Consider the following 17,597-nt stretch of genomic DNA (forward strand, 5'->3'; position numbering starts at 1 on the left):
AATAATAGAAACACATATATCCTCTAATATTAATAGTAAAACACATATATCCTCTAATATTAATAATAAAAACACATATATCCTCTAATATTAAAAATAGAAACACATATATCCTCTAATATTAATAGTAAAAACACATATATCCTCTAATATTAATAATAAAAACACATATATCCTCTAATATTAATAATAGAAACACATATATCCTCTAATATTAATAATAAAAACACATATATCCTCTAATATTAATAATAAAAACACATATATCCTCTAATATTAATAACAGAAACACATATATCCTCTAATATTAATAATAAAAACACATATATCCTCTAATATTAATAAAAAAAAAGTCATATATACCCTAATATTAGTAATAAAAACACATATATACCCTACTATTAATAATAAAAACACATATATACCCTAATATTAGTAATAAAAACACATATATACCATAATATTAGTAATAAAAACACATATATACCCTAATATTAATAATAAAAACACATATGTACCCTAATATTAGTAATAAAAAGATCAGCCTCATGGGCAAGTTTTTGAAAAGGTAAAAGTTATATTAGGAAAATATGTTGCTTCAATTCTATTTCACATTTCAACCAGAGAATAGTAGCACAAGAGTTTGTGACGAGTGCAACTGACTAGCTGCTTTCCTTCTAGGACTTTTTGGACTAGAGGAGGGAGGATATCACATATACATCCAGGTTCTTTTTCTTTGCAGAATAAAAATACTAAATCAAATTGCATAAAACTTAATACAGACTTATTAAATATTATTTAGTTTCACTTGCAAAAGTTACTATGGTTTCAGTTAATATTTATACAATTTAAATGTCGAGAAACTTTCGAAAAAAAATCATCACAAGTATTTTCTTTCATCCGAGGATTTAAATTTTGTTGTTGTTGGTTGAGGTTCAAGAACTGCAAGAAATATATGTTATAGTTCCCACTGATAAGGCCAACTGTAAAACGTTTTATGCGTTAATTATGATAAACCAAATCAACAGCACACGAACATTTAAACGCATTACAGTTATTATATTATATTTATAACGTATTATTGTTGTTGTTGTTTTGAATTAAGCACAAAGCTACACAATGGGCTATCTGTGCTCTGCCCACCACGGGTATCGAAACCCGGTTTTTAGCGTTGTAAGTCCGCAGACATACCGCTGAGCCACTGAGGGGCGTAACGTATTATACTTAAAGATATAGTAATTAATAATTTCAGTAAAATCTTAAACAATTTATCCTAAACAAAATTCTTATCTAGATTTACCTTTTCTATATGCTCTTCTCAAATTCTAAAAATTTAATTTATATTTATTTCTAGTTCAATAAGAAAAATTATTAAACAACCGGCCATTTTATTAAGATTACTAAATACTTTATTTAATATTAGTGTTAATAATAATAACAATAATACGTTTTGTACAATAAAAAATAATCAACCCATTTTATAACACATGAGAAATTGTGAATAAATAAATAATATTCAAGCATTTGACACCGTACACCACAATTCCATCAAAATATTTATTTTTTGTTTTAAATTCATTAATAAAACAGCTCCGTTAGCCTTTCATAGACTAGAAGAAAGAACATATAGCTCCAAAAATATAAAAATGTATTAATATTTTGCATTTACAATAATTATAGATTTATTTCAATAACCAGATTTATAAACAAATAACTGGAGTTTGAATGGGAACTGACTGTTCTACTTGTATTGTACATTTATATCTTTACTTTTATGAGAACAGATTTATCGAAAACTACATAAACCCAGATATTTTGCTTTAACTTAGAGATATATAAATTATTTAATTATTACAAATAATCCTGAAATTGTTTGTTTGTTTTTTGGAATTTCGCGCAAAGCTACTCGAGGGCTATCTGTGCTAGCCGTCTATAATTTAGCAGTGTAAGACTAGAGGGAAGGCAGCTAACCGACAACTGTTGGGATACTCTTTTACCAACGAATAGTGGAATTGACCGTCACATTATAACGCCCCAACAGCTGAAAGTGCGAGCACATTTGGTGCGATGGGGATTCGAACCCACGACCCTCAAATTACGAGTCGAACACCTTAACCCACCAGACCATGCCGGGCCTATAGAAAAGAAAAAAAATGGATGACAATAAAACAAATTGGCAAAATTATCAAAAGGAATTAGACAATCAATTACCTAATAACGTTTTAGAAAAAGTAAAAAACCATATTGAATTGGATAACTACTGTCAAACAATAACGAACAGCCTTGAGAAAGCGGCCAATAAAAAATGCCGAAGCAAAACCGTAAAACAACAAATAACAAATGGAAACCAAGCACATAAATAATAACCCTAATAAAGAAACGAAGACAATTAAAAATACAGTTCATGACAACAAGAGATAGAGAAACCAAAACACAAATAAACAATATAAGAAATCACATTAGAGCACAAATAAAAACCACTTAAACAAGATAAATGGGAAATATTTTGTTCAAAATTAAACGATAAAACTGACCCGATAAAATTCTGGACACACCTCAGACGACTCACCAACGACAATTCAGCCGCAAAGAAATGTCCTACACTTGAGTACAGTAATACAGTACCTTACACAAATAAATAAGAAGCGGAAGCTTTCAAACACCAACCACAGAATACATTTAAAACACATACTGATCCGGATATGAATGCTTATTTTTATAACAAAGTCACAAATTATATACTGAACAATAAGGAACAATTTGAACCAATTTTCCCAGAAAGTGTATCTGAGACAAATAGAAGATACATAACAAACTATGAAGATATGATGCTAAAAAAGAAATATATATATATTCATGAACTTCATGAAGCAATAAAAACACAAAAACAAATTTCCGGGTGAAGATGAGATACAAACAATCCTCCTGAGAAAGGGCACTCTGAAATTGTTCGACCACCTAAAAGCACTTTTCAACTTATCACTATCCTTTGGATACATACCAGTTTGTTGGAAGCATGCTAATATATTAATGTTTCATAAGGAGTGTGTGTTTTTGAATTTCGCACAAAGCCACTCGAGGGCTATCTGCGCTAGCCGTCCCTAATTTAGCAGTGTAAGACCAGAGGGAAGGCAGCTGGTCATCACCACCCACCGCCAACTCTTGGGCTACTCTTTTACCAACGAATAGTGGGATTGACCGTCACTTTATAATACCCCAAGGAATGAAAGGGCGATCATATTTGGTGTGATGGGGGATTCGAACCTGCGGCTCTCAGATTACGAGTCGAGTGCCTTAACCACCTGGCCATTCCGGGCCATACTTAATTGAAAATAAATTATTAAATATTATTAAGATTTTTAAAACGCCCATTTGCGTTGTCTCTGAAAAGTTTGGTTATCACAGAATCACTTATGGGATAGTATACTTTAGTATACAAATATCACATAGTTCAATTATCATTTTTAATTGAACAGTAAAGCATTATTGATCTGATAAAACAAAAAATGCAGTTGTTCTCAAATGTAGCATATTAGGTCACAAAGATCGAAAAAATCGGGAGTTTAATTTGATAAATATATATATTTTGTAAGCAGAAAATAGGCTTGAATCCAGTTTGGTGTTGGTTTATTTGTTTATAGAAAATATAGTATTTATACCTTCTAAACTAAGAGGCCTGGCATGGCATCAACACCCACCGCCAACTCTTGGGCTACTCTTTTACCAACGAGTAGTGGGATTGACCGTTACATTATAACGCCCCCACGTCTGAAAGGGCGAGCATGTTTGGCGCGACGGGGATGCGAACCTGCAACCCTCAGATTACGAGTCGCACGCCTTAACACGCTTTGCCATGCCGGGCCGTTTCATAAGGAAGGAAAGCCAGCCAATAAATCTAATAGATACCGACCAATCAGCCTGACCAGCTGTGTAGACAAAATTTTAGAATGCATAATTAGCAATAGACTCTCCACATAATCCGTGATGACGAGAAAACCCACTTGTAAAGAAAATTATATATTTAAAAACAGCTGGTATGGATACAGAAAGTACTAGTAGACGAGCGAACAACGTTTCGACCTTCGGTCATCGTTAGGTTCACAAAGAAACAAAGGGTTACTGACCGGTAGCTGACCACATGTTTCAAGGCGGTTGTGTAATTGAGTGTAGGAATATAGATGGCGTGCTTAGATGTTGAATATATTTATTAATATAGGTATAAAGGTGTTCCTTTGTATTGGTTTATTTTGGGCTTAAGTTGTTGTATAAGTAAGGCTTTTTTAATTTTGCATTTGTTTATGTTTGTTTGTTTATTTAGTATTTGAGTGTTTTTATGGTTATGTTGTGTTTATTTGACTTGCAGTGTTCGAAAACGTGTGAAGGTGACTTTTTATGTTCTTTGAATCTGGTTTCCATTTTTCTACTTGTTTGTCCAATATGGAAGTCGTGGCAGTTATCACATTGTATTTAATAAATAATGTTGGTGTGGTGTTTGTCAGTGTAGTTTTTACATAGTATAGACCTTGGTTTTGTGCCTCGTTTTCGAATAAATTTGGTATTAACTGGAATGCCATATTTTGTGACTAGGTTTTGCCAAATGTTGGTTATTTGTTTGCTGATGTCAGGAATATATGGTATACAGCAGTATATGGTTTCATGATTTTTTGATTCGTGAGATATATTTACTTTTGTTGGTTGATTTTGCTTTCTGTCTAGGTGTGTGCGTATAATGTTTTCTATGGTTTGTGGAGGAAACTCACTGGTGTTGTTGAAGTATTGTTTTATTTTGTCTCATTCGTCGTTAATTTTATCTGGTGAGCATAGTTTTAGAAACCAAATAGACACAGCCATAAGTGCTTGGCATCATTACGTGAGAAAAGCTCTCGTATAAATTATACTGTTTTTACTCCTAAATTTATAGGCGACAGGACTAAAATTAACTAATTTATTTATATCTCATAACGGCTGGTATGGGTGTTAACACTTTCCTGAGATATATTTTTATTTCAAGTAGGCTTCTCGTCATCAAGAATAACTAATTTATTGGCTTGGCTAATCCGCAGAAGCAGGTTAAGAAAATATTACCTTTTTCGTTAAACCCATTGAAATCATGTATTATTCTTTCAGATGACTGACATCTTGATCTCACTCACGTCACACGCATGCGCATTACTGTCAAAATGATAAAATTTGGACAAGTTGGGACTTGCTACCGTAACGCATTCACTCGCCTATGTTTGTTTTCTTGTACGTCTGCATGCCTTTTGGATGTCTTAGAATCTCCTCCTATATTAAAATATCTTAATTCATACAAAGACCTGTTCAATTTAAAGGTATTATAGAAATGAACTTGGCGACTTCAAGAGCGTTTTTTATTCAAATCACATATGTGGGGTGGGAAAACCAACATCTGTGCAGGATCAAATTTAGTATTCATTCTAAAGCATCTTACTGACAGCTTGATGTATTAACACTCCTACGAAAAGACGTTTCTAGTCCTGATTTCTTCAAGCCCGTTCCCCTGGCTGTGGTTTCGCTAGATAGTAGATAGGGACAGTGGGAATCTCGTTAATACATTCATTAATGGATTTAAATGGCAATTTCATTTAAATACAAAATTATTAGCCTAATATTAATAACCTTTCAAGTTGCTCTGGGGCCTATTAGGCCCTACTTTTCGTAGGAGTGTTAAATAGGTTACAGGAAATGTATTTTCAAAACTTTGGAGGGTAAAACCCACAAGAATAGCACCAGTAATCTAATTTTATTTATTTAAATGTGTCATTAGTCCTTCCCACACATCATACGATAGCTTGAAATTCTACCTGCAACTTCTCGTGTTATATATATGTATGTATATATATATATATATGTGTGTGTGTGTATGCAGATGTATGTATAATATACAGGGCGGCCCGTAAGTCCCTACCCATCCATATGTTATATTCAATTACGCATGTATTATAAATTTGTTTCTTTTTTTTTCAGAGAAATATGGCTGATGTAAGCCCATTTACACTAAAATGCCTCACAGAACATGGCGTCGCATAATATTATGCAGCGAGAATGAGGGACAGCACACAGATAGATACACTGGATACATAAGATATATGGATGGATAGGGACTTACGGGCCACCCTGTAGATGGATAAATAGACAGAGATATAGTTTTTTCTGTTGTTTTCTCCAGTTTTGTTAGGTTACGTTCAAATAAGGGCCGGCTCGTGTATCACCGAGTTCTCCTAGGATGAAAACAGGTTTAGTTGTGTTTGTTCATACAAAATTGGGTTGACACAAAATGTACATGATACAAAAGGTGGGCTAACCGCCGTTAAAGAATATAGGTGGAAATTGAAAATTGATACGGAATTATTGTGGTCCTTTACTGAAAACTGATCTGTAAAAAAAAAATTATTTTTAGGACACAACAACAACACCTAAATAGTCAAGCCAGGTATAGATTAGGTTACCGTTTTAGCTGAAACAGTCACAAGAAATACGTGCACGCCGAACGTGTATGTTTAATTGCGGAATAATCAGTTCTGCTCAGCCATTAGGCCTAGCATGTAACTGACCTTGTCATCACCCAATGGGCTTGTTCTAATGTTCCGAGACTGCGGGCGTTACAGGATCTGGCTTGGCTGACGTTATAGGACCTGTCTTACGGAAAGAGGTTTCAGTTAGGGCGAGTTTTCACGATAAACGTTTCCAAAGGCAAATACCAGAATATAACAAATAGAAAACGGCATTCTTGGAAGAAAAAATAAAGAAAGTTAGTTGATACGTATAGATACACGTAGAGGGACTAGTTTACATTTTGTGCAGTTGCTGAGGTGATTTCTGAGAGATCTTTGATCAGTCGAGACACCGGAGGTTCTAAAGTACCAATTACCCGTTAAGAGGTAGGATGGATCCATATACAATCTTAGTTTTCGTATCTTAATTTTCAAAGGTATTAAACTATTCATGTTACTTACTGTACTGTCAAACAATACTTAATGTTATTAAAAACTATGTTTTCTTTTAGTTTGTTCGATTTTGTTTGTGTAGTTAAGTACAAAACTACACCGAAACCCGGTTTCTAGCGTTGTAAGTCCCGAAGACATACTGCTGTGAAGGGTGGAAGAGCTTTCTTCTTAAGTTGCTATTTTTTTCTCTGTTTTTCGTCAACAAAGCCACACTAGACTATCTGCTCTGTCCACCACGGGGAATCGAATTACACATTTTAGCGTTGTCAGTCCGTAAATTTACCGCTGTCCCACTGGGATTAGGGAAAGGTTTGTTTAAGTCAGCCGTGATTTTATCTTTCGATAAACAATTCGTATAATTTGTTCTGTATTACTTTAGCAATAAAATGTTGTTGCTGTACCCAACACAGGTACTGAAATCCATTTTGTAGAGTTATGTCTTTAGACCTGTAGCTGTGTCTCTGTAGCTATACAAAACATATTAATCCATAACTTCAGTTAGAAATTCGTTTTACTAGCCAATGTGTTTCATACATTTTGAGTTATTTAATTTTTTTTTAAATAAACCTTTTTAATTATATGCCTTTGTTAGTGACACCGTAAAACCGGTCAAACCCAAGTAGACATTTTGTAGTTAGCTCCAAGTGGCACAGCGGCATGTCTGAGTACTTACAATGCTTAACTTCAAAACAAATAAATTTTGTAAATATATATTATTACGTTGTGGTAAGGCCTGGCATGGTCAGGTGGTTGAGGTACTCGACTCGTAATTTGAGGGTCGCGGGTTCGAATCCCTGTTGCACCAAACATGCTCGCCCTTTCAACCGTGGGAGCGTTATAATGTTTCGGTCAATCCCATTATTCGTTGGTAAAAGAAAAGCCCAAGAGTTGTCGGTGAGGTTGATGACTAGCTGCCTTCCCTCTACTTTTACACTGCTAAATTAGGGACGGCTAGCGTAAATAGCCCTCGTGTAGCTTTGCGCGAAATTCAAAACAAACAAACGTTATTGAATTTCAATTTCTCACTTATATTATTAATATCTTAAGATAATTCAAAATATTGTGTTTTTAGTTATTAAATATAATACTGAATCCTTTTGGTGTAAACCAATTTCTACCTTCTACATTTTCTTAGGTTTAGCTGTGCCTCTTTTCTGAATTTTGTTTCAATTCGCCATTACCATTCAAGATTACATATTTAAATACAAATTCACGGTTTTGAAATTTTTGTCAACTCAAAAATGAAACTGAAAGAAATCTGTATAGTAACACGGTTCTTAGTTTAGATAAACAAAATATAAAGCGTAGACAAACTAATCAGAGTAGAGATTCTTCCGACCTGGCATGGCCAGGTGGGTTAAGGCGTTCAACTCGTAATCTGAGGGTCGTGGGTTCAAATCCCCGTCGCACCAAATGTGCTCGCCCTTTCAGCCGTGGGGGCGTTATGGCCAGGTGGTTAGGGCGCTTGACTCGTAATCTGAGAGTCGAGGGGGGCGTTATAACGTTCGTTTAATCCCACTATTCGTTGGTAAAAGAGTAGCCCAAGAGTTGGCGGTGGGTGGTGATAAATAGGTGCCTTCCCTCTAGTCCTACAATGCTAAATTAGGGACGGCTAGCGCAGATAGTCCTTGAATATCTATGCGTGATATTGAAAACAAAAAACAAAGCCTGCCGTATAATAAATGAATCGTCTCTGGGTTTTAAGTTTAAGTAAGATTTTCTTGGTTGTTGATTGAGAACGTCATTATGTTTGGTTCTGACGTCTTGCCTGAAAGCTTAAAATAGGGTGTCAGTGAATAAAAGGGTTACAGTGATGTGATATTTAATCAATTTTTTTCTTCATAGGAGTCAAATGATGTACGAGTTTAATAAGTTTTGATTTGTTGAAGAGTCAAAATAACGTGATACTTAATAAAGGTTAATCTTTTGGAAAGTTAAAATGGTACATGATACATGTATCTTTTAGAAAGTTAAAATGATGTGACCCTTAATAAGCTTATATCTCCTCAAGAGTAAAATGGCGTACCAAATAATAAAAAAGGTGACCATCAATCAGCATTACAAAGTCTCACCAAGGCCATCCTCCTAAAGAAATATATTTGTAACGAAGCAATCGCCAAATACGTAATATCCGTTAAAGAATACGTATTGGAAGGTTAGAGCCATCATGTTGTACAACACTTTCGGTTGTTAGGACTGTATAACCGTAATGGTCCATCGCACTATTTCTTGGGGAAGGAAAATGTTGGATGCAATTAACCTTTAGTAGTTGGTTTCCTTTTGTCTTCAACAGTTCCAAGCTACTAACTGATATCCCTTAACCTGCGATCTTTGATCTGGTTGATTACGTCAAAATATAAAACTGTTCATGTATTAATTATTTGTCAAGTTACACATAGCTTAAGTTATCACTTTGGTGAGGATATTAAAACGTTAGGTTTAAATAGTGTGATGGGAAGTATCCGATTTTTTTAAAACGGAAACTATCACAATTTCTCACTTCCTCACGATCTCTTTCTGAATTTACATACTCTCGAAACAGTCAAACAGGAACATCCTGACTTACCAGTGTCTGAATAAATAATTATGTAAAGGTTAGTTGATTAGCGTTTATTGGCGTAAATAAATTGGGTGTCAAGCAACCGATGAAAAGAACAAAAGAAACGTAAAAGTAAAAATCATTGTAAAATGTAGAAATTAATCAAGCTACAACTAAAGAAATTTTTAAAAAACAGGTAAAAGGTTAAGTAGAATTGAAAAGGTCAAAAGCTTTTAAAAATTTAAAAACACAAATAAAGTAGACAGTGTCACCATCACTAAATTATATAAAGAAACATTTACGTGTCAATAACAAGGTAACTGTATATCAAGGGAGAAGGAAACGAACACTAGAAAAATGTTACATTTTAGCACGTTTGAAATACTTCCGTATATTACAATAAATCCTACAGGTGACGTTAATTATTTACAAGTCACGATTTAGGAAATTGTCGAAGCAACAAACGAGAGTGTATGCACGTGAGGTTATTGACACGCGCGCTGATGTTCTGAAGTCGGTTGAATGCTCGGAAAGTCTGTGCCTTCAATTACACACAGTCACAGTTCTATCCGAGCTAAGTTTTCACGTGCAAATACCGTGTTTCTCCGATAATAAGACCTAGTGTGATTTTTGGGGATAGTTTTAATATAAGCCCTACCCTTAAAATAAGCCCTAGTTAAGAGTGGCAGGAAGAGGAAAGAAATAAAAAAAAATAATTTATTAATTAGTTTAATAGTTAGTTAATTAGTTTGTTTAAGTATTAATCAGTTAGTTTAATAGTTTAATAATAGTTTATTTTAAATGGTTAGTTTAATAGTTTTACTTTGTAACTTCATTTTTTTAATATATCAAAATAAGACATCCCCCGAATATAAGCCCTAGTGTCATATTTTGGAGTGAAAATTAATATAAGCCCTGTCTTATTTTCGGAGAAACACGGTAGTTACGCAAAGCTAAATACTTTAATTACATTTTTATATATAAAGTAAACTAATCACCATATAAAAAACTACTACGTTATACTCGTCAATAAGATCTGTCACTATGACATTTTATACAGTATTAAATATATTTGTATGCAGTTCAGTGTTTAAGATTTTTAACCGTTTTGGGCACAGGCTGGTCGTGTAGTACGGCTCTATATTTCGGAGCTGGTGAGATGGGTTAGAATCCCTCCAATACCGCAAAATATTCCCTGCACTTTAATGTGTGACTGTGTTATAAGAGTGATAGTCGCTCCCATTCAATGAAGGGTCAGTGGTAGGGTGTTGATTATTTTTATCTGGTTGGTAGTTAAGAGTTAAGGACAGCGGCAAATGTATTTAGTAGCTTTATCATGAAAACAAAACAAAAATACCATTTAACTGACTGATTCTTTTACGTTCGTTTGTTTTGAAGTTCATGCAAAGCTACCCGAGGTCTATCTGAGCCAGCCATCCATAATTTATCAGTGTAAGACTAGAGGGAAGGCAGCTAGTCATCACCACCCACAGCCAACTCGTGGGCTACTCTTTTACCAACGAATAGTGGGATTGACCGTCACGTTATAAAGCTCCCACAACTGAAAGGGCAAGCCATGAAGGGAATTCGAACCCGTGACCTTCAGATTGCGAGCCGAGTGCCTTAACCACCTGGCCATGCCGAGCCTATTTTTTCTGTAAGAAGGTTGTAACCTAAAAATAGAAAATCAACTGTTCAATTAGTTTTCTCTGTAACTTTCGATATAACAGCCGAAGGATCTAATGCCAATGGAAATACAAATTCTGCCTTAACAACAGCTAGTTCTCAGTCTGATAAAAACACAACAATTTAGAAACACAAATTTATATTGGATGGAAACGTCAAAGCCTATAGCAAGTGGTTTTCTACTTGACTGAATTTTTTTGGATTGGTGCACGAATTCTCTATATTTTTCTTTCCGACTACTGATTTTAACCAACAGAGAACGGGCTTGAGCTCATGAAAAGGAACAACTTTTCTTACCTTGAAACAAAATATAAGCTCCTCTCTCAGCGGTACTTCTGTAATATTGTATACCATGCAAACAGAAACGTATGAACACGTCTAATTCTGTAGGCTCTCGTACAAAACTGACAGGTTTTATTACCTTTATAAATATTAAACCTGTTATTGTTTAGTAGTACAGTTACCTTATACTTGTTGTATCAATCCCAGAAGAACTAGCTTTTGCTACTCTGTGTGGAATAGTATTATTATTATATATATAACAAACAGTATCTCATTCAGTTTGTATTGTAAGTTCATTGTATTTCCATACAATGTTAGATGATCGTAACTTATGATTTACAGTTTACGAAAACTCACATTTAGTGGTGCAATAATTTTAAAAATCAACTTTCTTTTATAGGTGGAGCACGAGATTCGTGCCTTCTACCAATGAAAATGAAGCAATCGTGGATAATTTGTGTACTTTTTCTTATAGGTAAGGATACAAGTTCGTACAAATAGATATACCATATACTAATAAACTGCTTCCTAAAGAGTTACGAAAAGTAGCTATTCCATTTTTTGGTGCTTCTCCCCTTCGTATTTACTTATGACGACTGCAATTTATCTTTTATAGTTTAGGAGAAGGCTTTGTTTTTATTTATTATATTTTGCTGTATTTAGGCAGTTTCTTTTTCACTTTCCTGGTGACCTATTGAAACATTTAGAAAATACAATTACTAATTTGTTTAATTTTAACTCTTCCAACTTTTACCCTTTACTTAATATTTCCATCACCCTTGGTCATAATTTGTTCTTTCGTCTGGCGATATATCACTGCCGTTCATCTAGCGGACAAAACAGGAGAAATAAATCTAAAACTTTAAAAAAAAGAGAAAAATCTTTAAATGTTTGGTAATGAAATATATAAATCACTGACAGACAGTTTTAAAAGTGTAGGAAGAAAAGGTTTAACTCACAAAAATATAAACTTTTAAAAGAGATACAAAGAAATGTTTAAATCAGAAACAGACAAATATTTAAAAGTGTAGGAATCAACTTACTTCGTCCCAATAGGCAACACTCAACCAGTCGATCAAGGAAGAATTATTATGTTAAAACAAGCAATACTCAACCAGTCGATCAAGGAAGAATTATTATGTTAAACCGTGTAATTTTTTTAAAAATAAAATTTCTATAAAAGTAAACACCATAACTGAATTATTAAGCTGATCGTAACTTATTTCCTTTTGTTTCCAAGACACCACTTGCTTTATTTGTTTTGGCTGCGATCACCATGGGAAATCGAACCCTGGATTTTAGTGTTGTAAGTCCGTAAATTTAGAGTTGCCCAAAATGCATAACATAACCTTTTATCATTAGCTTATGAATTACATCAATTACCATTAAAGGAATACCGTAAAAACTGTGTTAGTGACACATTATTATTTGTTAATAATAACTCAGTATGCATTATCTCGTTTTATATTCTTGTTTCCAGGTTCACTAACCACAACAAATGGAATCGAGAGGAGTGAAGCTGAGAAAACACTGGTATGTTTAGTTAGGTTTCAGTTTTGCACGATAGGGTAAAAAATGTTCTGCGATTTGCTAGTGATCTTTCAAAAGAATTAAAATACGGTTATTGCGACGTTTATATTATTTTATATGTTTTTTTTTGTTCGTTTGTTTTATATTGCGTATGCGCAGACGTGGACACTGAAAAACAGACTAGAAAAGAAACTCGAATTCAGACTCGAGCACCTTAACCACTAGGCCTACTATTTCGAAGCTAAATAAGAAATTGTATCGGAGTTACTAATCTGTGAACATTTTTAAATACATCAATGTTTTGTTATTTTACACCCAACGTTTCCATCACGTACTGATGCACTGCAGGACAAGCAATCATTATTTTTTTCTACCTGAACACTTAATGCAGGTTGTTTGGGATGAAATTCTTCCTGATGTTTTGTTACATAATAGAAGATAGTTATAAGTGTCTGTAATTTGGACTTCATGTCTTACCTTATCACATTCAGACACTTATTTGGTTGTACTAAAAAGAAATGTTGTTTAATTTATTTTAATCTTTAAGGGTTAATAATACCATATCTGAGTTTGATGTCATCTCTCCATGTTAATTTGTTAATTACCTTTCATAGGAGGCCCGGCATGGCCAGGTGGTTTAAGGCGTTCGACTCGTAATCGGAGGGTCACGGGTTCGAATCCCGGTCGCAACAAACATGCCCGCCCTTTCAGCCGTGGGGACGTTATAATGTGATGACGGTCAATCCCACTATTCGTTGGTAAAAGAGTGGCCCAAGAGCTGGCGGTGGGTGTTGATGACTAGCTGCCTTCCCTCTAGTCTTACACTATTAAATTAGGGACGGCTGGCACAGATGGCCCTCGTGTAGCTTTGCGCAAATTTCTAAAAAAACAAACAAACCAATCATAGGTTTATAAATATTTAAAAAAATGTAGGAAATAAAACATTTAGTTCCAAACAAAAGACAACTTTTGAAGAGGTTTTCAGTTTAAACACAAAGCTACACAATGGGTTATCTGTGTTCTGCCCGCCAAAGCTATCGGAACCTTATTTCTAGCGTTGTAAGTCCGCAGACACACCGCTGTGTCTCTTTTAAAAATAAAAAAGTACGAGTCACAAAAATAATAATTCCTCTTTTCTTATTAGAGGCTGAAATTAAAACCTGTTTCAAACACAGATAAAATTTGTAAAAGGCAGGAACAAAATATTTAAGTAAAAGATAGTAACAAAAGAAATATGTTGTGAGTGGTTAATTTTTTTTTTAAATTTCGCACAATGCTACTCGAGGGCTATCTGCGCTAGCCGTCTCTAATTTAGGAATGTAAGACTAGAGGGAAGGCAGCTAGTTATCACCACCCACCGCCAAATCGTGGGCTACTCTTTTACCAACGAATAGTGGGATTAAACGTCACATTATAACGCCCCCACGGCTGGGATGGCGAGCATGTTTGGTGCGACCGGGATTCGAACCTGCGACCCTCCGATTATGAGTGAAACGCCTTAACACGCTTGGCCATGCCGGGCCACGAGTGGTTAATGAAAGTACTTGATTGTAAATGCAGGTTGTGGGTTATTAAGTTAAAAAAGTGTATTCTGAAAGTGTTTTATATGATCAAACATTATATATATGTGTGTGTGTGTGATAAATATTTATGAAAGCAGGTTTAACATACTTCCTGTCTTTTCTTTTTTCTTTTAATAATTGCTATAAAATGATGTGTCTTTTTAGATCAGTGGTGCCAGTGATTCTGGAATTATATCAACGTTTGTCCCAGATACCCAGAGTTCTGGCTACATGTTAGCTTATCCTCTGGAGGAAGCGCTAGGAGAGGAGCAGGAGGAAGATGACCATTATTTGACAGCAGAATCTTTTCAAAGTTTTCCAGTAATTGCTAAAACTCAAAGTCTCGATCCCAAACACGAAGCATTAAAAGAAGTAAGTTCGGATGATAAAGACAAACATGATGACCAAGTTGATGAAACTTTATACGCGATTGTCCCCGACGTAAAGAAGGTGGCGGAAGAAACTGAAAATGTATCAATTGAAAAAGAACTTGTAAACGCAGATGGTGGAGGGAATGATACGAATATACCGTTCTTTTATCTTCCTTTATCTTCTGAAGGAAACAAAGCTCAAATCCGAACTGAACAATATGGCGAGCAACCACTCAAAACAGAAGGTTTAAATAAAATTCTTGGCTTGGAACCAATAACTGTTCCTCTTTTCAGAAAATCCAAACCTATCCCAGAGACTAAACCAAGACCATTTCGTTTTCATCCTGTTTATCCAAAATACAGCCTCAAACATCAGCAACCTTTTTTTCCATACTCTCTGAGAATTGAGAATAAATTGTCTCCTCAGTTTCCATTTCCCAATGTTGGTAGTGGGTTAAACCAAGATATACAGAGAGAACCTGAACACAACAAAGAGAACATTTTCGTCGTTGCATCAAACGTTAACTCGGAGAAAAAAGATACGGTTTTCCCAGAACCTTATTTCCAACCTTTGAATCGTTTCCTTCCAAACTCCATCAGAAAAACAGCAATGATTAATCCAACATTTTTTCGTCGTCAATTTAAACAAGAACCTATTAGAAGACCACACTTTCAGATGAAACCTAATCCAGTTGATGATTATTCTGCTTCGTCATTGTTCCCCACATTTCATCCTTTATCTTTCAAAGAATATAATATTGAACCTTTTGATCCTTCACATACCAAGTTTCATCGCGGTAAGACTGCTTTTCCAACTTTTCAGTCTATTTTGAATCAACTAGGATATCCTCAACGTTCATCGCGTCTACAGTATCCTCAAAGACCTCAACCAGTCTACAAGCCACAAACAAGAATGTACTACCCTCAGCTTTTTCAACCTACTGCTGCTCAGTCTGTATTTGTAAATCAAATACAAAACACTAGACCAGATCCTTTTTACCAACATTCTTTTTCCCATAGGTTCCCATTTGCGGTTTCAGCTTCTCATGGTAAACGTAACATATTTCCTGTTTCATACCCTAGCATGATACCAGATGAAAATAGTAATGCACTACAGTTCCAAGAATTTCGTTTCTTAGATGATGAGGAATCAATGCCAAGGATGTCGAATTCCCAGCTAATTCCTTCTGAATATCAACATCTTCCAGCATCAAGGGCTATTATGTCTCAACTAGGACAATACAGTACCACAGTACAAGATCCCACAAAACAACAAATAGTTCCAGTTTTTGTTCCCGTTCCAATTCCGGTACCAGTAGCTGTAGCTGATCCACATTCTATGTCCAAGGAAGAATCTCAAGGACAGCAACTGGTCCCCTTCCACCTTCATGACCCATATTCTGAAGAAACTCACCGAAAAGACCAAGAACACGACATAACGATGATATGTGATGAAAGGCAAAGGCCAAACATATTTCAGTCTCGCCATCTCGTGACTCCGGAGAAAAGACCAATTGCCAAACAGTTTCCTTTAGAAGAGACTCTGGGAAAAGTAAGGACGCTCAGACAGCTTATTTTCGGAAAATATATTCCCAAGCTCATTGACAAAATGCGTTACATTCCTTCGAAAGAAAGTACCACTTCTGCAGAGGTAGAAGGAGAGATGATGGAAACGTTTGTACCCTTTTTTTCTCAATAAAAAAGTCATTGATGCCCTACCCAACATATTGCTGTACTGAAAATTAACTGTGATTCTATTAAATTAGCGTTTAAATATTCAAATAAAACTACACTTACTTTATCATTTTTACCATCTACAGCTTAAAATATTCTGAAAATGAATACTCAATTCTATAACAGTAAGACCCTGCTCTGAGGTGATTGGATATAGAGCTCTTGTCTCCTTGAAATATTTTTTTAAGGCAAAAGAATAACAAGTTATGAAAGTCCACACCTCTCTGAACACTACTTTTTTGTAGTAATGGTGCCATTGTACTAAATATTTTTTTAATGAAGTAATGCAACAAAGAACATAAAATAATACACGCAAAAAACAGACAATGTCCAGTAACTATTGTAATTTTTCTGATGTTTCCAGAGGCGCAATTGGAACGCCTCCTGTAGCACAATGGTATGTCCATGAACTCGCATTACTAAAACTAGGTTAAAAAAAAAAGTAATACGATATGCCATTTGATAGACGAAAACATTGCCTGCCTGTCTATTGATTATAACTAATATAGTTATCAACCTAAGAGAGAACCACACGAATTAACAAATCTTGAAAGACAGGATGAGGAAAGCAGGCGTGGCACAAAGGATTTGAAAATTTCACTTTGATGGTTCTGTAACGAAACAAGATTGAAGGTTAATAAATATTTGCTTTTTTCCAGCGGTGACGATGTTATAGTGAGTAATTTATGTTAAACGTACCCGTACCAATATAAAGCACATATACATCATTTACAGGTAAAAAAAAAACAAACAGTGCCTTCAATTACAAATCTCCATATATGTAATATTCAAATGACCCTATTTAGAGCTCTGTTACAATGAGCCCTACCTGAATGCTAAAAGGAGTATTGTTGGTCCAATACAACAGGTGTACACCTAAGTTATTATCCGAAAGCCCTAAAGACACGGGTAGAAATAACCAAAA

At 34.8% G+C, this 17,597-nt stretch overlaps 1 protein-coding gene across 1 annotated transcript; it reads left to right on the top strand.

Moving 5' to 3' along the window:
• The first annotated feature begins 6,237 nt into the window (after window positions 1–6,237).
• LOC143223614 (uncharacterized) lies at window positions 6,238–17,335 on the top strand. The gene is made up of 4 exons (XM_076451782.1): window positions 6,238–6,902; window positions 11,876–11,950; window positions 12,956–13,008; window positions 14,733–17,335. Exons 2-4 carry the CDS (start codon window positions 11,905–11,907, stop codon window positions 16,635–16,637), a joined length of 2,004 nt encoding a protein of 667 aa, XP_076307897.1. The 5' UTR covers window positions 6,238–6,902; window positions 11,876–11,904; the 3' UTR covers window positions 16,638–17,335.
• Window positions 17,336–17,597: the final 262 nt, after the last annotated feature.

The sequence above is a fragment of the Tachypleus tridentatus genome, chromosome 8, assembly GCF_004210375.1.
Source record: "Tachypleus tridentatus isolate NWPU-2018 chromosome 8, ASM421037v1, whole genome shotgun sequence".
Classification (NCBI taxonomy): Eukaryota; Metazoa; Arthropoda; class Merostomata; order Xiphosura; family Limulidae; genus Tachypleus; species Tachypleus tridentatus.